General features: G+C 37.5%; 5 protein-coding genes across 7 annotated transcripts in view; 1 reads left to right on the top strand and 4 right to left on the bottom strand.

Annotated features, from left to right (window-relative positions):
• Positions 1-214: 214 nt before the first annotated feature.
• Positions 215-1,612, bottom strand: LOC307153261 (lipocalin-like). Its single transcript, XM_079862564.1, has 6 exons — positions 1,304-1,612; positions 1,086-1,225; positions 921-1,000; positions 720-833; positions 532-633; positions 215-421 (listed from the first exon to the last, which is right to left on the bottom strand). Exons 1-6 carry the CDS (start codon positions 1,394-1,396, stop codon positions 402-404), a joined length of 549 nt encoding a protein of 182 aa, XP_079718690.1. The 5' UTR covers positions 1,397-1,612; the 3' UTR covers positions 215-401.
• Positions 1,613-2,599: 987 nt separating this feature from the next.
• c8g (complement component 8, gamma polypeptide) lies at positions 2,600-6,976 on the bottom strand. Its single transcript, XM_079863399.1, has 7 exons — positions 6,649-6,976; positions 6,295-6,431; positions 4,601-4,671; positions 3,977-4,084; positions 3,680-3,781; positions 3,575-3,604; positions 2,600-2,867 (listed from the first exon to the last, which is right to left on the bottom strand). The coding sequence occupies exons 1-7, from the start codon at positions 6,817-6,819 to the stop codon at positions 2,857-2,859; spliced, it is 630 nt and encodes a 209-aa protein (XP_079719525.1). The 5' UTR covers positions 6,820-6,976; the 3' UTR covers positions 2,600-2,856.
• A 31-nt stretch (positions 6,977-7,007) lies between these two features.
• msrb2 (methionine sulfoxide reductase B2) lies at positions 7,008-10,686 on the bottom strand. 2 transcript variants are annotated; one of them, XR_013820204.1, is made up of 6 exons: positions 10,229-10,686; positions 9,311-9,408; positions 9,104-9,180; positions 8,806-8,953; positions 8,196-8,671; positions 7,008-8,040 (listed from the first exon to the last, which is right to left on the bottom strand). XR_013820204.1 is itself a non-coding variant. In XM_079863400.1 (5 exons), the coding sequence occupies exons 1-5, from the start codon at positions 10,353-10,355 to the stop codon at positions 8,567-8,569; spliced, it is 555 nt and encodes a 184-aa protein (XP_079719526.1). In that variant the 5' UTR covers positions 10,356-10,437; the 3' UTR covers positions 8,174-8,566. The 2 variants fall into 2 exon arrangements, 1 of the variants encoding a protein (XP_079719526.1); XM_079863400.1 differs by lacking the exon at positions 7,008-8,040 and having other exon boundaries at positions 8,174-8,671; positions 10,229-10,437.
• Positions 10,687-10,833: 147 nt separating this feature from the next.
• armc3 (armadillo repeat containing 3) lies at positions 10,834-18,484 on the bottom strand. Of its 2 annotated transcripts, none has more exons than XM_079863462.1 (18): positions 18,430-18,484; positions 18,256-18,325; positions 18,056-18,173; positions 17,794-17,919; positions 17,639-17,707; positions 17,346-17,521; positions 16,930-17,124; positions 16,562-16,745; positions 15,404-15,556; positions 15,167-15,275; positions 14,838-15,087; positions 14,527-14,663; positions 12,930-13,098; positions 12,721-12,821; positions 11,924-12,022; positions 11,655-11,849; positions 11,415-11,577; positions 10,834-11,161 (listed from the first exon to the last, which is right to left on the bottom strand). In XM_079863462.1, exons 2-18 carry the CDS (start codon positions 18,301-18,303, stop codon positions 10,961-10,963), a joined length of 2,493 nt encoding a protein of 830 aa, XP_079719588.1. In that variant the 5' UTR covers positions 18,304-18,325; positions 18,430-18,484; the 3' UTR covers positions 10,834-10,960. The 2 variants fall into 2 exon arrangements, with proteins under 2 accessions (XP_079719588.1, XP_079719589.1); XM_079863463.1 differs by having other exon boundaries at positions 18,256-18,303; positions 18,430-18,463.
• A 1,034-nt stretch (positions 18,485-19,518) lies between these two features.
• The window catches only part of pip4k2aa (phosphatidylinositol-5-phosphate 4-kinase, type II, alpha a), a 28,841-nt gene continuing 27,001 nt past the window's right edge, over positions 19,519-21,358 (top strand). Inside the window, exon 1 of the mRNA XM_079863968.1 lies at positions 19,519-20,401. Within this exon, the coding sequence (XP_079720094.1) occupies positions 20,261-20,401 (141 nt within the window). The 5' untranslated portion in view covers positions 19,519-20,260. The remainder of the gene's footprint in view (positions 20,402-21,358) is intronic.

Raw genomic sequence — 21,358 nt, 5'->3', positions numbered from 1 at the left:
ATCCAACAGCAGTAAACAAAACCACCAACAACAACAAAATGAAAGCACTGTTCATAAAAAAAACTTTTTTTTTTTTGCATGTGTGGCATTAGTGACAAGACCAACATCAACAAATTTGCAGACAATAAAGAAACATGAGTTCCAACTGAAATGTAAAATGCATAATTTGGATAAGGTAATGCTTTGGCATTATGTCCCCCTGCTTGAGATGTCCTTTGAAAAAGCTCTGGAGTTGTAAAATTGATTTGTCATCATGTGAGAAACAACATACTGTGTTTAAGGCACAAAAGTGAAAAAGACCAAAACCGAGCAGACTAAGGCCAGCAAATTCAGATCTGTTTTCAGATGAAATGATCAGTCCAGCTGAAGTTGTCTTTGTCCTTATTTGGTTGATGAGATCCTCAGGCAACTGAGCATTCTCCTGTAAAAGCAGTTCACAGTAAAATGTTAATGTATTATTATATGTAGCCTATATATTATGTATTATAACTGAAACGGACTTGATAATCGATTAAAATCTTAAAACTGTACCGTTTGCTGGCAGTATGGCAATGTTTTCCTCAAGGATGCCGGTGTCCAAAGAGAACTGCCTGAATTTCCCCTTTAAGTCGTCAGTAATTTCTGCGGTACGACCTGTGTTAATGACACATTCAAGAGTTCGTTAAGCATATATTTGTGAAAAACATTTCATCTATACTGTGTGCAAAGCGAGCTCTTACTGTAAAGTTTGTTGAGAACCTCCGACACATCTCCCTTGGTCTTGATGGTGTGAACGATCGCGTAGTCGTCAAATTTGGCGTCAACCACGCGCATGTCATTGTCATTTGCCCAACCTGATCAAATCGAACACATTTAGTCCAAAGGAACAAAGTACGATGAGAAAAAACAATCTGACCAAAAGCAAAAGCAGGAATACTTACGCTGGCTGTGGAAGACAAAACGTCCTGGAGTCTCGGTTTTCTTGGCGAGGTGCGACATCCTCCAGCAGGAACCGTCACTCCTAAGAAACAAATGAAGCAATTACAGATATTCTTTTGTAACCATGATACACCATCAAAACTGTAATAAAGCTAACTTGAGCTTACTGCAGATTCGCGTAAGCGAGGTCAAGGTCTCCTTCCACGGTAGGCACCAGCATGGCAGTTCCCATTTTCATGTTATCCTTGTGACTGACAAACCATTTTGCATTTGTAGCAAAGCCAATGAGATACCACTTTCCTCCCATCTAGAGAGAATACAAAGAGTTTAGTCCAACTTAACCTGAGAACTTCCTCAAATCTTATTAATAACTGAGATAATTTACCTTTTCCAGGTCGAAGTCAGTCATGGGCATGACTTCAGCGGAGGCGAACACCGCACAGAGCAGAACGCACAGCATCTTCATCGCGACAGTCATGGCTGTAGAAGTCTATGTTTCTCTCTCTGAATGCAGTTCGGAAGGAAAAATTGGCTGTGTGGATGTAACGAATGGCAGCCCCTGTTTTATCCTCAGTGAGCCCCTCAATCCCTCCTTTCTCCAGTCCCTCCCAGTCCCACCTCCAAAGGAGGAATGATAATTACAGTCGTTACACAACGTGCAACATCCACGTGTGGATTTTTCCAGGTATATGTGGGTGTTCGTGAGCACTTTTAATGCTTTTTGTTCCCCTCGGGCTGATGCCCCCTTTTGACCTTCAGAATGCGTGCAAAACATTTTTAATGTGAAAGAAGTCTCTCACGTGCAAGCATGTATCTGATCAAAAATGTTGTGAAAACAACAAGGTTGTGAAATATTATTACACTTTTAAAAAGCCTGTTTTTAATATATTTTATAAAATTAAATTTATTCCTGCACTGTAAAGAATTATATGATCAATAAGTTATGACAACATATGAAGAGTTCAGATGCAAAAGCCTCTAAGTGCCATCTGACATTTTCTTCTAGAATGAACATTTTTATCAGGCTTGTATATTTAAGTTCAATAATTTCACTTAAATGGCCATGCAAATGACCTATTAATTCACTTAACCTAAATATACAAGCTTTATAAAAATGATCATTCTAGAAGAAAATTTCAGATGGCACTTAGAGGCTTTTGCATCTGAACTCTTCATATGTTTTTACATTGCTTTTAACTTATCAAAACAATTTTCACCTTTTTTTACAAGTTATTCAAGATTCAACTAACTTTTTTAATCAGTTTAATGTAATTTAAGTTGCAATGACTTAAATATCCAAGTTGATCGAACTTAAAAAGGCAGCAACCTTTTTTGAATGGTAGATTGGAAATTATGTCTGAATTAAGACTAAATAAAAGTGTTTGTTATAAAATGCAAAGCAAAATTTCAAAAATACTTTGTATCAGAATCAGAATTTGCTCTTTGATTTTCATGTATCAAGTATTATATGACAGGTGCTGCAGAAGCAACTCATTTTGAGTTGAAACTAATTCATTTCTTTTCCATAAGAAAATGATTTCCTCAGGATACTTTTTGGAATGTTGGACGTGCAACATGTTTACCCCTTGTGTTGTGTAACTCCGAAAAGTGTGGGCAGGCAGAGTCTTGTTTTGAGAGTTACATCACAAACCACACTAACAAGATTCCTTTGTCTTGTTTTATAAGAACTTTTTTGTTACATCAAAATGGCTTAGGAAAATCACCACTTTCAATGCTTATTACCAAGGATGTTATCTAATATTATCGGATGATGCGCCTTGTTGGTCCTACTTATTATAGTGCTTATTATGTTGAATGCTATTGTTCATGATCAAACTATAAAATATAATTTTTAAAACACACACAACCTTGAGATTACATAACTTTATTGTTGTAATTCCCACAGTGCTCACAATCAACAATACTGGCCAGTCAGTCTTAGGTCATATCTGGTGGAGAAGAAATTATAGAGTTGTTAGGCAAAAATAGAGATTATACAAAATTATGCAGTTTTTTTTTTTTTTTAGTTACAAAACCGAATTGAGGTTATGCAAGTTTGGCAGCACATGCCTTTAAAACAGAAAACGTGATTTTAACAAGCAGGAGATGCACAAATGCCTGGATTGGCTCTTTTTGTAGGATGTAAATTTTCCTTCAGCCAATCAGCAAATGTGGCCTGACTCCAAGCAACGGCACAAAAGAGTCTGTAGATTAGAATATAGCCTACTACATTCTTTGACGGCACTGAGAAATCTGAGTCGTTTAGCGAATCGATTCGTTTGAATCAGTTCGCAGAACCTTTCGCGCAGGGTTTTACTTGTTATTGTAGCATTATACGTAGTGAAATATTCAGTTAAACAGTTTATTACTCTGTATTAAAATAGTTTGTATATTGTGTCAATGATGTAGCCTATATTAATGTGTCGATTATTTATATAGGCTACGCTTTGCGAATCGGTACGTTTGAATCATTAAAAAAAAGAACCGTTACAAATTAACGTTTCGTTCGCGAATATGACATCAGAAAGCAGTTATATTTATATTAGAATGTAACAATTATTTGGTTACTTCACAATATATGCCAACATATCGTTCAGTAAATGTAGCCTACATAATGAAATGTCATTTATTAAAAACAAACAAATTTAGATCTTACCCAGGACCTTTTCTGTGGACTCGCAGAACCCTGGAAAAGAGTCTAGAGTCAAAAAGAGTGTTTGGCAATTAATTATTTTATAGGCTTATTTGTCCATTTTCTCACCGTAGTCGGGATACTGGAAAATGACATCCAATCCCAAATTGAATGTCTTTGCACGAGCCTCAAACTTATCCACGATATTATCAGGAACTTCACTCGACCGTCCTTTCAAAATAAACGGATATTTTATTGAAACAATGCACTTTTCCACAATAGCTAAGGCTACTCCACAATATGTTTTACAAATGACCTTTTTATAGGCTAGATAGCCCTAATGCAAATACTAGCCTACAAACAGATGCTATCATGACAATAAAGGATGGGGTGTGAGACGTTTAAAATAGACACTAGAACACCTACCATATAGTTTCATGGTCATTTTCCCTGCTCTCTTCAAAACCAACATAGCATATGAGCTATAGTCCGTCTCAAGCACCATTATGTCCATATCCTCAGTAGGTCTTTTACCTGAATAAGAGGATGATAAAAAAGACCGTATCCCCAAAAAGATTTTGACACTTAACATTTGAATGACATATTAGGTAAAAAAAAATCAAACCTAGTGGCATTTATTTTTTAGGGTTTAAATTATAAACAATAAATAGGCTACTGTTTGAAATGAAGGCAGCTATTTGGAAACACTTTGTTACAGTGTCCTTGATATAGGCTACACATGTAGGCCTACTTATACACATAAACTGTGCATAAGAAACTGACATTAAACAAAACCCTAATCATAACCTCAATATCACTAACCATTATGTTATAATGAGTTAAACATAGGTCTACTGTCAAAAGACCTTTAAGAAAGTATACTTCAACATTGCTGATTTTCTGAGCTTTTTCCCAAACATTTTCCTTTGACCGATTGTCAGATGTAAGCAGTCCAGGTCAATGAAAATTTCACAACTAAGAAAAACCATCAGTTAGATAGTGGTAAGAACGACAGGCTTTGAACTCTGGTCTGGTGGTCAGTGGAGATACCTTTGAGAAAGAGCTGGCCAGGGGTCTTTGTTTTCATGTAGTCCTGCTTGATTTCCCAGCACTGAAAATTGCTAACAATGGGGGAAAAGCACAATGGATGAATATATATAAATTATCATTTAAAATGATATATATATATATATTACATATTATTACATATTTATTTATATTTATGGTTTTGTTTGAATGATTTAATATTTTAGACATGTCTTAGCAATTTAAATTATTTTGAGAAAGCAAGTTGTTTCTTGACTATCCAATGCTTTTGCTTAATTACATCAGCTATATTTATACGAGTGTAAGGCTGGTGCCGAGCTGCCTATAGGACACATAGAGGGCTATTCTCTGAGAAAACAAAGGACTTTTCTGGAAATTAACATTTGAACTCTCTCTTGCAAAATTAGCATCTTTATCTGAGGCGCAATCACAATCTGAGGCTGAGTAGAGCACCTACTGTCTGATCTGCATTTCTTTCATTCTCTCTTCTCCCCTCTTTTCAATCCACATGCTGAGATCAATTGAAATCTTATCCCCACAGAAGTAAACCAAAAGGTTTTAGGAGTTTAGAGATAGCCTACTTTGCTTACTGTGGAGGGGGCGCCCTGCAGGGTCCTTGATGAAAATGGCCTTCTGTCCCCAATAATGTGTAAACTATCATTTACCTGACTAATAATAAATAATTGTATCTGATTTTATTCTGATCATCTCTGAAATGATTGACTCTAGTAGACTGTTGAATCCATGTTTTGTTTCCACGAATCTGTGTTCAGGGTTAAATACATAGAGCTCGGGTTAGATGGAGCATGGAGAACATCAGGCGATATTCTAGATTTCTGACTAACTGCTTGACTTTAGGTTGTTATACAGTTGCATTCATTATAGGGGACTAGACAAAAATACTATTGAAATAGCAAACATGGGGCGGCATCACTTAATACTAGCCATAACCTCTGATTATTGTCATTATAAATTGTTATAGGCCCATAGGCGACTGTAGGGGACTAAACAGAACTACTATTTAAAGGGATAGTTCACCCAAAAATGAAATTTATGTAATTATTTACTGTCATTGTCATCAACCTGTAAGACCTTCGTTCATCTTCGGAACACAAATTAAGATATTTTTAATGAAATACGAGAGCTTTCTGACCCCGCCCGAAGTATTCTCGAAGTATTCTCGTCGCTTTATAACATTAAGGTTGAACCACTGTCACATGGACTATTTAAATGTCTTTGCTACCTTTCTGGGCCTTGGAAGTGGTATGCGTTGCTGTCTATGGGGGATCAGAAAGCTCTTGGATTTCATTAAAAATATCAATTTGTGTTCCGAAGATGAACGGAAATCTTACAGGTTTGAAACGACATTAATTAACATAATTAATGACAGAAATTTCATTTTTGGGTGAACTAACCCTTTAAATAATGGCAAGCATAGGTGACCTATTAAATAGGTTCATAGTCATAACTTCTGACTGGCGAGTTTGTGTTTGAGTTTGTGAATTTTTTTTTTTTTTTTTCGAGAAACAAAAAAACTTGATCTTGTTAAGTCACATAGCCAAGATGTACTTAAGGGCCAGTACTGAGAGTAATCAAGCTAGATTATAAAGTGAACTAAGATCAGCTGGGAGTATTGAATTCAGTGAGTAAATTGCTCCCCCTTGTGACTTAAGGAGTATAGGCTACTGGCTACTTACAGTTTTCTCACAGTGCTGACAGACACCTTGTCACCAGTGATAGTCCAAGTGACAGTCGTGCTCTCCACTTTGAAGCCGCTCTCCAGAAGATTCCTACACCGTGATGCTACACTAAGCAGGTACCACTTCCCACTCATCTAGAGAGAGTGATTTTTTTCAGTCATATACATCAGATAAATATAATTCAGTAATAAACTGTGTGCATACAGCATTTATGAAGAAATATATCTGCAGTCTGTTGAAACAACACTGGGCCTATCAATGTGAATAATGTTCAAATGATGCACTCTTTTTATTCAGTTTGCCAAAACGAATTAACTTAAATGCTATGAAATAAAGGATGTTGAAAGATACCTGATCAATGTTGATGTTTTGACCTGGAGCTAGTCTTTCAATAGCTTTTTCTGCCTCGGTTTTCTTTGGCTTTGGTGGTATTGGTTTAAAACGTGCTCTTCGTGCCTCGACAGGCTCCCAGAAACCGAGCCACCCGAGCACAAAGAACAGATGGAGCCAGAAGCGAATCATGAAATCAGCTGTTTTTTATCTATTGCTTTACTAAAACCCTTTATACCAATCCTCCACTACAGCTCTGTTAGAAGTTTGCTAATAAGAGTCAGTCAACTGTCCAGTGTTGCCACACAGATTAGGATGATGACCCTCTCCTCAGGTTTATCATTAACCCCTAGACAAACCCACACAAATACACATACAGTCGATTTCTGACTATGTTCACTTTAATACAACCAAACATGTCATTTACAAACTTTTTGTCATTCACTGTAAAAAAACAAAAAAAAACAAAGTAATTACAATCAACTTGGATGTTTAAGTCATTTACATTAAAGCTACACTGTGTAATTTTTAAGTTGATTCTTAGCAAAAACCACTTTGTTCTTTCAAAATGATATGTGCCCATTAATGTGTAATTACTTCTACCAACTAATCAAGTATTCTCGTAAGCGTAGAATCTGCCATTTAGAATACATACGAGCGAGTCGCTCGAATGGCGGCAGCCATGTTGCGCCTCCATCTTGAAAATACATTAGCCAAAGAGGGACATACCTGGAAATTCAAGCTTCGCTCTTCGTGTTTTTACACTCAGTGGCACCGTGACGAATGCGAGGGGGAGATTACTCGCGACTGCCGGCAGATTTGAAATAATACGGCCACCATAGGAGTTAAAACCCCCTCGGAATGGGAGGGGCTAGAAAGTAATATTCAGTTGGTAGTCATAAACAATTTCTAGCTAGATGGAAGAAAATCCTACACAGTGTAGCTTTAAACTGACTTAAAAAATTAGATGAATCTTGTATAACTCATGAAAAAAGTTGGAATTTGTTTTGATGAGTTAAAGCAATGTAAAAACACATGTTGTGAACTTATTGATCATATCATTTTTTACAGTGTGCACTCTTAAAGGAACACTCCACCGTTTTTTCATATTAAACTATGTTATTCCCTTAACTAAGACGAGTTGATACATACCTCTCTCGTCTCAGTGCGTGCACTCAATCGCTCTGGCGCGCGGCGACACTTTGATAGCACTTAGCTTAGCCCAGTTCATTCATTAGGGACCAAACAGAGATGAAGTTAGAAGCGACCAAACACCTCCACGTTTTCCCTATTTAAATACAGTTACACGAGTAGTTACACGACCAAGTATGGTAACACAAAATAAAACGTGGCACTTTTCTAAGCGGGTAAAAAGGATAACTATAATGTATGGCGGAATAGCACTTGGGAGCACTTCGACTCGGCGCAGTAAAAAGTCACGCCTGAAAAATCCTCTCCCCCTCTCCCTCTCACTTCTGTCATTAGAACCAACGTGACTTTTTACTGCGCCGAGTCGAAGTGCTCCCAAGTGCTATTCCGTATCAACTAGTCTTAGTTAAGGGAATAACATAGTTTAATATGAAAAAAAGGTGGAGTGTTCCTTTAAAAGGAAAGTTTCTTGTTGCATCAATAGAACCTTTTACATCCATGGAACCTTTGGAACATTTATTTTTAAGAGTGTAAAGCATGTGCATTTTCAGATTTTAATGTACCGTACTATGGTATGCAAAAATACAAGATATCATTCAAAATGCAACGTTACAGTGGACAGGAAAATAATGACACCTTTTGAGGTTCTTTCTTTTTTTTTTTTTTTTGTAAATTGTAACTCATAGCATATACAATGAAGATTTGTTATTCAAATGCTATTTGTTTTCTTTATTTTCAAGGTATAACTGTAAAATCCTTTCCAGGGAAATAACTGCTGGATGTCTCTGCATTATTTTTCTCTGGGCTTAAAGTTTAGAGCTACGCTGTTGATGCAGAATCTCTGGCCAGTCGGATCTGGACCATCATCAAAGACATGTCCAAGATGGCCATCACACTATAAAACAAAATTACATGTTATAATGGTGTCTGGGAACCTGAAATGAAGAGTGGAATTTTTACTCGGTACATTGTGTTACCGTTGCTAATAAAATAACCAAACTGGCTGACGTAATTTTGTCCTGCACTCACATGTTTGCAGATAACCTCTGTTCCTGTGCTACCAAGCGAGTTGTCAGGGCGACGGACAATGTTGGCATGACTCTCGTCTTTTTCCCATGTCCCGTGAGCCTCAGAGAAGGACGGCCACCCAGTTCCTGCATCATATTTTGCTTCTGAGCTATTGGAGCCAGAGGCAGAATTGTATTTATCATATATTATTATATATATTTTGTTATAATTGTAAATACTGTCAATAAAGTTATCAGAGTGTCTTAAAGTAGTATTACACAATTTTAATTGTCTTTTTTTAAAAAAAAATTATTCTTACCTAAAAAGAGGGGAGTCACAGCAAACACAGTGGTACATACCCACCTCATTGTGATTCAGGTAGATGCCACTAAATGGCTAGAAAATAAAAGTGATGTACTTTCATAGAGAAATATGGAAAGAAAGTATTCATGCAATTTTCTGCATATGTATACACATGCATCTTGCATAATGTTCTGTAAACATTATTATTGCTTTGTTAACTTACCACCTCTGTGCCTTTTTCTCTCGTAACAACATACTGTTCTGGGGTCAGCTTCCTCTGCCAATCTGTGGACTGGTCATAACGTGTCAATGACTGCAAACCTGTGCAAACAGTCATAAAAGCAGTACATTTTTGTCCCCATCACATATGTACACTAGCCTGGGTTTCCCCATACTGCCTTGGCTATATGTTCACTGGATTACATATAAAACCCACAATTTGTAAAGATTTGTATAAAAAAATAAAAGCAGTTTATTAAGAAGTAATCCATGTGTTTATTTCTTTTTACATTTAATTAAAGTGTTTTAAAGAAAGAAAATGTCATCTTGGGAATATTGTTTTAATCAGTAACAATTTTTCAGCTTTACAGGTTTCACATTCCATCATGTTGGTCTTCTGTAGTATCCCTTTAACAAAAGTCTGGTCTTTAATGACATCATTCTCTAGGAAGTGACATTTCTGGTGAGAAAACAACACCATTAACAACACTGATTTGATAGTATTGGAATTGTGGTATTATATATTATTTATTATTATAATATTATTTACTTATAGATTTAAGATCACTATCAGTTAACAGCTGCTATTTTGTATTTGAATTGCATTTTTTATTTACAACACAGGTTGATTTAGAGGTAATAAAATATGTATTAATTTTATTATTTTATTTTTTGAAAAATCATGCATCATATAATCTGTTTGTTTTGCAGGCCTTTCTCAAAAGCCAACACTTATTTGAGTAATCAGGTCACGCATGCATGTTCTGAACTACATGACTAGAATAACTGCACTTTGCACCGACTCTCAAGATAACTAAATTCAATTGCACAAAAATTAAAGTACACAAAATATTATTACAATTGAAAGAATATCTTGAGGCAATTCATTTTTTACATAATGTAGTTCGAAATAAAACCCTACCCGTTGACGTAGAAATCACCCGAATCCCTACAAATATCCTTTTTTGAGGTAAAATTGATTTGGCAGTCGCTCCGCTGGAAACGATAGAGGAGACGCGAACTAGAAAACGTGACATTTTTCTCGACATATTATTTCATGCAGTGACTTTCTCCACTAGTTAAGTTAACATGGGCTACTCAATAGACTGAAAAGAAGCTGAATTGAGCTCAGTTGTCTTCATTCCCCCCCTCACAGCTCGACCACCGGAAAACGGTCACAACTCACACACTTTATGGGTCACGGTCGACTGGCTGAAACTGATCAAACTTTGCACCTTTTGTTAGGTGCACTAACGACTAGCTAGTGCTAACTAGACTAACCGCAAGAACCGCAAAAGTTAGTTAAGACTAACTAGACTAACCGCATCATGCATGTCGAAGGTTTTACTAATTTGATTTTGGAGTTCCTCCTTGTTTTCTGTCTTATCGGAATGTTTTCACTCTTATAAGGATATTATTGAGACTTTGACCTTCATAAGGGAGAGAGACGTAGACTTCCTCAACCAGTTATTATCATCAGAGATAATTCACTGGAACGGAGATTTGACCAGAGTACACATTAGTTTTGATAATACTTTATTATGATTTTATTCACTTCAACAGATGATAATAATTTTAAAAAAAGGCTTAAAAAATATGCCTTAACCACTTCATTGCCACCCGCCTCATTGTTTCTCAAGACACCATATTGCTATTAAATGGTCTGATATGCTAGAGCTGCTGGTGAGTTGCTTTTCATGAGGTTTCCAGGTTGGTGCATGAGATCTATAATATAGCTTTCAGGCTGAGAGTATCCATGATGTTTCTTTGGACCAGTGATGAGGATTTCGTTCCAGGCACAGTTGTATTCTCCTCTAATGAGACTGCAGCTCAGCCCAATTCGGTCCGCAAGAACCTAAAAGGTATTGCAATTAATCTCTTACACAGAAATGGGCAGAAAAAATCAGCTGCAGCTAAATTCATAACCACCACAGACATTTATGGGGACACACCCCACCAAATATTCACAAATTAGATTATGGTTATTACATTTGTACAGTCCTGAAGATGTGTTTGGTTAAACAAAGTCACTGTCAGGTCAGTTTTATACACAGTCAAGCAAAGAGAGGGTCCTGTCAATAGCTCAAAGAATCTCTGGAGCATATTACCTTGAAAAGCAATGCCCTATGAAAATAGGTGCCCTTTTTTATCTTTCCAATGAGAACGATGTTTGTACAGGCTTCAAACTTCAGCTGACTAATGTGCAGTTCCCACAGGAAGTCAGGCAGCTTCTCTGGCTCAACCTGGCCGCCCATTGCCTCACACACTAACCTGTGAGAAATGATCACTTGTCACATTTCAGCCATGTGGATGTTGAATATGGGATGACAATGAAAAAAAAAACTCACATGGCCAAAGCCGTATACATTTTGACCTCATCCTGAAGTGGCGAGATGGATTCGGCAGCCTCCTTGAGAAGGTTATGAAACGCAGCGTCATACGGCAAGCTCCATGTTTCATCTACCACCGTCTCCTGCTGTGACTTACTCTCATCCTCATCCTTCTTTTTCTCATCCCCTTTGTGACCCTTTCCCTTCATTTTACTTTAGAAAGAGAGATGAGAGCGAGAAACATGGATTACAGGAAACCCATCTATAAGTATACACAACACACACACCTTGGTGTTTTGCTGCTCCTTGTGCTGCTCATAACAGATGAGGCAGTAGTTTCTGTTGGACTGTCTGGCTTATGATCATCTGGTTTCTTGGTAATAAATCTGATAGAAGTGAAAGAAAGAATGAGCATTTTTAAACCTTAACATCCACTAAGCAAAAACAGCAACCTACTTCACAACATTTCCTAGAGCTGTGGATCAAATGACCTATGTGCTCACTTGGCATTCAATTAATTTGAATGGTAGAACCGAATCCACAAACACAAAAACAAAAATTTAAAGCAGTCAAGTCAAGTTCTGTTCACAATTTAGAATCATTAAATGTAATTAACTTGAACTGAGCATAAATTGCGATGCTTGGGCCTCAGTGGCAGAATTCCCATCTCTCCTGTGGGAGCTCTAGGCCAGATTCCAGAGCCAATGCGTGCAAAAGAATTTTCCCCTGGGGGGAAATCCATCTATCTACATCTATCTGTTGTGCAACAGAGCTATTTAATATTCAAGTGTGCTGCTGTAGAACTAATGGTGTGGAAGAGGACGGGCTCTGAAAGTCTTTATTCTCCACAAAGAGCTTGTTTTGTCGCTAAAGTGAGATTGCAGAAGTGAAAAGAGATCTAAATACTAATGAAAATAGACTAAGTGTGCCCCCAAAATGACTATGAATACACTGTATCAGTGAAGAAAACTGCCATTTGTGGAGCTGTTTAATACAATGTTCGACGTTCGAGGAAGATTTATGTAACGGTATTTTGAAACAGCAGGTTTGGATTTCCTAAGCATAACCCTTGGCCTTAACATACTGATCCGGGGGCTTCCCATTAACCGCAATAATGGCTCGATGCTGGTTGACCGCTTGTTTTGATATATCCTCTAAGGTAGGAACCTGATGACCCATTCTTATCTGCAGAAGGAGGAAGAGAAAGCAAGAGAAAAGAGAAAGAGTTATTGGTTTCTGCAACCTCTACGATTGAGGGTTAATTTTTTTCTAGAAATAATATCACATTTGGACCTGTCCAGGGTCGTAGAAGCCATCAGTGGTTATATCGCTGGCTGACAGGTGTCCTGTCAGACTATACTTCAGCGATAGACTGCTGTCCAGAAGCTTCTGTAGTGCCAGCTCACTAAATTTGTTGTTACGGTGTGGTGACAGGTTGATTTCCTGGAGTATCTCTAGAGCTCTGTAAGATTGATGACAACAAAACCAAATGACACAACAATCAATGAAGTTACCCTTAAAGGGATAGTTCACTTTGAAATTCAATTTTGGTATGTTTTAGCTTACCTCAAGTGCATCCAATATGTAGGTGTCTTTGTTTCCACAGTAGTTTCAATTTTGATATTTTTAAGTCAAACCGTTCTTGTCTGTCAGTCATATAATGCAGGTCTGTGGTCACTGTCTCAAAGAGCATGCACAGAGAAGTCCAAATTAAACAATTCCCCATTGTAAGTACACATTGATGACCTAAGACACGAAACGAGCGGATTGTGTGAGAAAACGAACAGTACTTATATCGTTTTTACCTCTACACAACCACGTCCAAGTGATCTGAGGGCGCGCACGCTTCCTGGTGTGTGACGTGTGCGCGCGTTCTGGCTTAGTCTGCGCAAGCGCCGGAAAGTGTACAAGAGGTAAAAACGATATAAATACTGTTCGTTTTCTCACACAAACCGCTCGTTTCGTGCCATCAATGTGTACTTATGATGGGGAATTGTTTAATTTGGACTTCTCTGTGTGCATGCTCTTTGAGGTGGTGACCATAGACCTGCATTATATGACTGACAGACAAGAACGGTTTGACCTAAAAATATCAAAATTGAAACTACTGCGGAAACAAAGACACCTACATCTTGGATGCCCTTGAGGTAAGCTAAAACATACCACAATTTTATTTCAAAGTGAACTATCCCTTTAAACAGCCAAAAACATCGTAAAAAAAATAATTTCTCTAAACCTGTCAGGAACATGTCGAATCAAAAGAAATGAATAATGTTTTGGCATCATCAATATTTTATGAGTAGTAGTACTATATATATGATATTATTTTTATGAAAATTACACAATTAATCTGCCGATTGTCGTATAAATATAAACATAATGTAATGCAAAAAACTGTGAGACAAAATTATATTATTTAAATTGTAAACTATTTTTGTATGATGGTGGTATTTGTTGTTCTTCCATTTATTTATTCAAATGTACTTCATGTATTTCAATTGATTTAAATAAAAAAAAATGACTGTGATTACAATATAACGAAAATGGCTGCTACTGAGAATAATGTGAATTATGTAAAATGTCCAGATGCCTTACAGGAATAAGACGTTTAAAGAATTTTCACAAATGCAACATCTGTTCCTAAAGAAAGCTTCACTTTCTTCCAGAATTCTGACATTTGGGATTTACTGCCATCTACTGCTTTTGCTTTAACAGTTCATTCTAATGTTGTAAACATCTAAAGCCTATTAAAATCCTTTCAAGGTAATGTGTGTGTGTGTGTGTGTGTGTGTGTTTTAAATCGAAGGCTGATTACATCCATTTGAGTATAATATATATAGAAACGTTGAACTTGAAACATTTAGTGTATTAAAGCATAACACATGCTTACCCAGCATTGCATAAGTCTAGGGCTGTTATTTCATCGTTTGCACACACACTAATTGCCCAGCAAGCATTTCTCCGAATTTCAGCATGGATCGATTTAAGCAGTTGAGCTAAAGGTGACAGGCCTCCAACATTTCTCAGCTACATGTAAAGAAAAACAGAAAAACAATCACCAGAAACCGCACATAATGCAATGTAGAACAGTATCCATTTACGTCCTTCACACCCCTGACCCAGAATAAAAAGTTCGTTTTTTTCTACACTCAGCTTATAAACAGTGGCGATTGTGTAAACCTTTGAAATTGAGTCTTTTACCTCTAGCCTGGCCTCTGCATCACAGGCCAGTGAAGCCACAGCCTGCATGGCACTGATGAGTGTGTTGTTGTCAGTGGAGTGTAGCAGCTCCACCAATGCTGGCATAGCTTCATGGGCCAGAATGCTTCTGCGCAGCTCCTCCTGCGATGCCATGTTTGTCAAGACTGATGCCGCATACACAGCTGCCTCCGTGCAGCTGTCTCGCAGCTGTTGAACCAAGAGCTTGTCACCCCCTGCATCATATATAGCACTGAAAAGGGAAAAAGAAAAGGTTGAGCAATCTACTTATTGACTATACAATCTTATTGCACTTCAAGATTGTGACTCACTAAGCATTGAGATTGTTGCTGTTGGTCAGGCTGGACAGGGCCTCTGCGGCGGCCGTTCTCAACTCACTTCCTTCACTGTTCAGCAGCTGCACGATGGGCCCGATCGCATCTGAAACGCACAGACACATCAGCTCTTCAATGACACAAAAGGACAAGATGATAAATTGAACAAAACTAAAGCCAGGTTGAATTAAAAAGGGAAATAAGTCTGGAGAGACTTGATGTAAATGAGATTACCCAGGCATCTGAAGGTCTCCTTGCTGGAAAGGTTTTTGCTCACTGCTGCCACAGCCTGGCAAACAGCAGTATGTACACTCTCATTCTCCTGCATGAGAAGATCAGTGAGGGCTTTTTCTACATTCCGGTCATGCAGAATTTTTCTGTTCTCACCTGAAAAAAAGACATTTTTACACAATTAAATAAATAAATAAAAAAAACCTGTTCCTTTTGCTTTATACTAGTTTCTACTTCTATACTCTGTCAGACAAAATGTGCAAAACTTAAGCTACACCTATATGTACCCTTAGGGTACTAATATGCACCCTAAAAATAATAATATGTCGTCTTAAGGTACTAATATACAACCTTAAAGTACAAATATGTACCCTTAAAAAAATACAAATAGCCTATACACGCTTAAAGTACTAATATATCCTCTTATAGTACGATAAAGTACAAATATGTACCCTTAAAGTACTGTAGCATCCTTTCTTTCTTTGTGCTCAGCAGAACAAAGAAATTCATACAGGTTTGGAACAACTTGAGGGTGAGTGAATGAGGACAGAATTTTCATTTCTGGGTGAACTATCCCTTTAAGAGGACATATTACTACTTCAAGGGTACATATTTGTACAGTTACATATACAGGTAGTACTTTAACGGTACCCTTACAATATGTAAAAATATGTTCTCTTAAGGTACTAAAATTAAAATTTAAAAGTACTAATATGTACCCTTCTGGATAGTTTGTCCAAAAATGAAAATTCTGTCTTCACCCTTATGTCATTACAAACCTGTATGACTTATTTTTGTCTGCAGAATCTTTTTTTTTTTTTTTAAGTAAAAAAATTGAATGTTGGTAACCAAACCATTTTGGTGAACATTGGCTTCAATTGTATGCAAAAAAAGAAAAAAAAGAGACCTTTCTCAAAATATCTTCTCTTCGAAGATACAGTACACGAGGGTGATTAAATTATGACAGAATTTTCATTTTTGGGCAAAGTATATCTTTAAGGTACTAAAATTAATTTTACATGAGGTACAAAGATGTACTTTTAATGGCACAGCCCTAGTGACAAGCTGTTTAACAATTACCGCACATGTTGTCTGACAGAATATAGAGCATGAATTGTCATTTGTCAAAAAAAGTAAAGAGATAAGATGATTTTTTCTTACTGCTCTGTGCCATCCTGGCTATGGCTTTAACTGCATTAGCCTGCACTTCAGGCAGTGTGGTCGTGCCAACAAATTGCAGTATCTGTTCCAGGCCGCCCATCGTCTGAATAAGCTGCATGGACTCGCTGTCTTCCAGACAGTTACAGATAACCCTGAGAGCCCCCTCATGCAGATCAATAAACTCCTATAGGGAGGAGACACCGCTCCCATTACTGCTCAATCATGTGTTGCTTGATTTTGATTGAATGGCTTGAATTGTCCTCAACTTGCATACAAGAAGTTTGATTGCTCGTAATGAAGGTGACTAAGGAGCCGTTTTGAAATGGCTAAATGCTCATGAATAATTCAGATGAGAATAATTAGCCTACTTTGGTCGCAAGGAGCTCCAGGATTCTGTCAAAGCCCTGTGCATTTCTAAAGGCCACACGGGTTTCACTGTCAGTGGTGATGTTCTCTATGGTGTGCAGTGCAAGTTGCTGAATAACTGGGAACTCTGAGCGCAGCAGATCCAGAAATGGGGGGAGTCCATTTAGACGCTGCACAGCCGCTCGATTCTCAATGTCCTGAGTGGGCACAAAGCAAAAAAGAGCACAAACAATTGATTTTAACAGCGTCCTTCTGGAATTCAAAGGGTTATGCTTTTCATCATCGAAAATACATATAGTTTCAAATTCAATTTTCATCTAACAACTGTGTTTTGTTAGTGCTGTAAAATACCACCCTGACAAATGCCTTTTAGTCTGATTCATAACAGACCGTCTGACTCTGACATCTGTTGTCTTACTTGTACAAGATTAAATATGCACTCCACAGAATTTTTCTTCACATCAGGATCCGGGCTAGACAAGAGCTGGATAAGAGGTTCAAGTCCTTTGTGGTCAAATATCTGGACCTTGCAGGAGAAGTCCACTGACAATGACGTCAAACACAATGTGGCAAACTCATGGACCACGACATTCTCTGAGGAAAAGAAGGTGGCAGGAAAGGTATGTGCAAAAGAAATTAAAAACAGCTTAAATATATATATATATATATATAATGCACATTGAATTCGTTAATAAATAAAAAAGCATGTACCTTCAGGTGACAGTTTGCTGATGACTGCAGGTATCACATCCAGTGTCTTCAAACACTTTTTAACTTCATCTGTTTAAATATGCCAACAAAAAAGTAAAACTATGTTGCTGAACATTCTTTGATTTGATTTGTGCCTATTTTTGTATCCTACGTACTGTTAGAAGCCATGACGCCCAGAGCCATGACAGCATTCCTGCGCACAGTCTTGTCCTCGTGAGATATGAGACGAGAAAGAGGTTCAATCGCTCCCAAGCACATCAAAGAAGTCTTATTCTCATCACCTAAAAATATATCAGCACGACAGCAAAAACGCAAACAGGAATCAATAAAGGAGAGCCACACAGGGGAACATAGTGAGCACTTACCTCGGCAAAATTGTCAATGACCTTAGACTGTAAGACTGGATGACACTGTTACCTTTTTCTGCGAATTTGTGGATGGCTTCACAAGCTTTTGCCAGCACCTCTTCTTCAGGAGAGCTGAGCATGAGAACCGCTGTCGCTGCTGTTTTGCTCTCGATAGGAAGAGGGTCGAACTGAAACAATACAACTTGACAGTTATTAAAAGGTATAAATATTTCCCTGGAAAATCACACGAGCGGTGAAAAATGTTCTCACCACATCTTTCGGGAATGTCTCGGCCTCTTTTTTGACTTTTTTCCCCATCTAGATATCAAAAAACTCCAAACTAACGTTACATAAGGAACAGTAAATCAACTTACACAGAAAACCCTCAAAAAAGATAAATAATAACATAAACATATTAAATGACAATTTAAAGAATAGGCCTACCTGCTACGCTGAAAGCTGTGTGGTTGGTTTTCTGTTTAGCTGCTGTTGCTATGTGACAGGTGTAATTTACCACTTCACCTGTAGGTGGGGCAGGAATCACTCTGAAACATACTTGGACAATTATTTATTTATTTGTTTTAAATATGTCGGTCATGAACCGTTAGGTGGCTCCGGTCCGATGTAATAATTTATTCAATTATGATAATACAAAATAATTACATTAATAATTAGAAAAAACGCGAAAAAGGTTAAAAAAATGGGTCATCATCAAAATAACAAGCTTTTCTGGTAACTATCAACAGCAATAGTGCAATTAAATCATGAAAAATGCAGTAATATGTTCGAAATCTAGTATGTTTAATGTCTTATTCATTGTTCTAGAATAATTGAATTTAATCCGAAAGCACTATTTATTAAATGCAATTACTCATACACTATGTAATTATATTTATTTAATAAAATATTTTATTTAATAAATGAAACTATATGAACAAGGAATTTAGTTGATGCGGGTTAAAGCATTTACTCTATATTGTTGAAAAATTTCCTCCATCTAAAATGGTATGGACTCGTTGGAAAAACAGCTGTCATTGAAGTAGACCTGGACCTCTGATGATATTCATGTTCAGACTCATGGACAGTTAGCCTACACTACACCACCCACTCCGTGACATGCTCGCTGGAATGATGAGCATGTTCAGCAGTGGGTGTTGCAAGAAGGAGCAAAATAAAGTTATATGAATGTGATATACTATACAACACACCCACCCAGTGTGTTTTTGACTTTTGGTAAATTAACCCAATCTTCAAGTACAACTAAAATGCACCTGCGCAATACGTCTCTTTAATCTATCTATCTATCTATCTATCTATCTATCTATCTATCTATCTATCTATCTATCTATCTATCTATCTATCTATCCTAAACAAGAAACTATTTGTTTTATTTTATTTAGGTTATTCTAGCCATGTATTCTTTTTTTCCTTCTCTAAAACTAAATACTTTTAATTGACCTCAATTAAAATTAAGATTTGAGATATAATTAAAAATGTGTGTGTGTTTGTGTGTGCGTGCGCGCGCGCGTGCGTGTAGCTGTCAGTCCTTCAGTCGGGCAGTGCGGATGAGCCGGATACGCCAACTTCAAGCAATGTAGATATAGCTGACAAAATTCACACCGAATTCAGACTCGAACCCTTTCCACGCTCGGAATACTGGCTTCGTCTAAAAGTAAACATCTTTTCGGGGCAGACAAACGACAAAGAAAGAAAGTGGGAGTGGGATTTTGCTTGAGACATATTTGCTGGCTTAGCCTGACTGGGGTGCGTTAGCATGCTAATGGAGCAGCGCTGCAGTGGATGTCTCTCCACCCGCTCTTTTTTCCTCAAATTAGACTGACGTCGTTCAGATTACACCTCGTTCTCTATTTTCAGTTGTATCCGTCAGTATTTTTTACTGTTTTTTCTTAAGTGAAGTGTTAAAAAAAGCTCCCGAGGGGAGGCTGGCTTGTCAGGCTAGCTAGTTAGCAAGTAAGGAAGGCTTACTAATGAAGTCTTAAGGAGCTTTTGCAGTTTACGGGCGAGAACTTAAGATAACACCGCGTTTTGCTCTTAACTTTAATGTTATAACAGCAGACTGTTTTAGCACATTTGGCGAGTTATTCATCTGTCCAGCGAGCTAATAGTTGAGTTGGTACAGCTAGCTGGCTGCGGTTAGTTAGCTAACTGAACGTTATGCCAAATGATATTTTACTAAGAGACAGTTAGGACACCACTAGCTTAATTAAAGCACTTGTCACTGTGTGATAGTTAATTTATTGTTATACAACCAACAATGGCCTCGGCTGGTAACACTGTCTCATCGTTTGCGAGCAAAACAAAAACGAAGAAGAAACACTTTGTGGCTCAGAAAGTGAAGCTGTTTCGTGCCAGCGACCCTCTGCTCAGTGTTCTCATGTGGGGAATAAACCATTCGGTGAGTCAAACCTGCAGTCTTTTTCTTTGTTTGTGTCCGTTATTGATCAATGAATTAGAGTTAACGAGGAAAGAGAAGTTCAGTAGGCTATGTCTCGCAGCCGACAATTGGCACCATCTGTTGGATCCATGCACTTCAGGATCATCAGAGGTCTGCTTTGATTTTCTGTTGCTTAACCTTCAGTTTATTGAACAACATTCTGTTTTGTTCCTTAAAACATTTGCAGTTGCATGTTCTTAAAGCATGTGAACCAAACCTGTCAATGAATTGTTGACTTAAGGATATCGTTCATGTCAAAAAACCTCTTCCAAGTTCCAACATGCTCCAATTGATGCAAACTACTAGTTTAAAACCTCCATTTGTTGTTTATGCAGTAATGAATCTCATTTGTAAGTTCTCTATGTCCTTTTATGTGCATGCAAAGAGGTTGCAAAATAATATCTGTATCAGTAGTGGAGTTGTGGGTGAGTAATCGTTTCCTGTTGGAAGTTTTGGTTGCAAGATGATAAGCTCAGAGGTTTACTGAAGCAAGACTCATCTCAGCTGATACTGGCTGTTATTGTTTGCACTATTAGTTGTCTTTGGAGAGGAAACCCTCCTAGATGTGCTTCTCTAATAGGCCTGCACATTTCAGTTGGTAGTGTTTCATATTCATATGCTGGCTGTTTGACTGTACTTTGTAATGAGGCTGTATTTAGATGCCTTGGTGTCCCAAGTTGTCCAGTTATGTTTGGTGTGACAGTCTTCACCTCCAGCTGTTTGTTAGACGTTTCTCTATGAATGAACTGTCTCAGACCAATCATACAGTGTGTTCCTTTTGTGTTCTACATTAAAGTCTCTTAAAATGTCATTTGGAGGTATTCAGAAATACAGCTTTTTTTCAGTTTCTCTGTCTACACTGTCTGGTGACATTTTCCAAATGGTAGATTTGTTTAGTTGTCTGAGATGTAATAAAGG

The sequence above is a fragment of the Squalius cephalus genome, assembly GCF_949319135.1.
Source record: "Squalius cephalus genome assembly, chromosome: 25".
Lineage (NCBI taxonomy): Eukaryota > Metazoa > Chordata > Actinopteri > Cypriniformes > Leuciscidae > Squalius > Squalius cephalus.
Note: the sequence above shows the minus strand (reverse complement) of the source record. Positions and strands in the feature narration are given on the sequence as shown.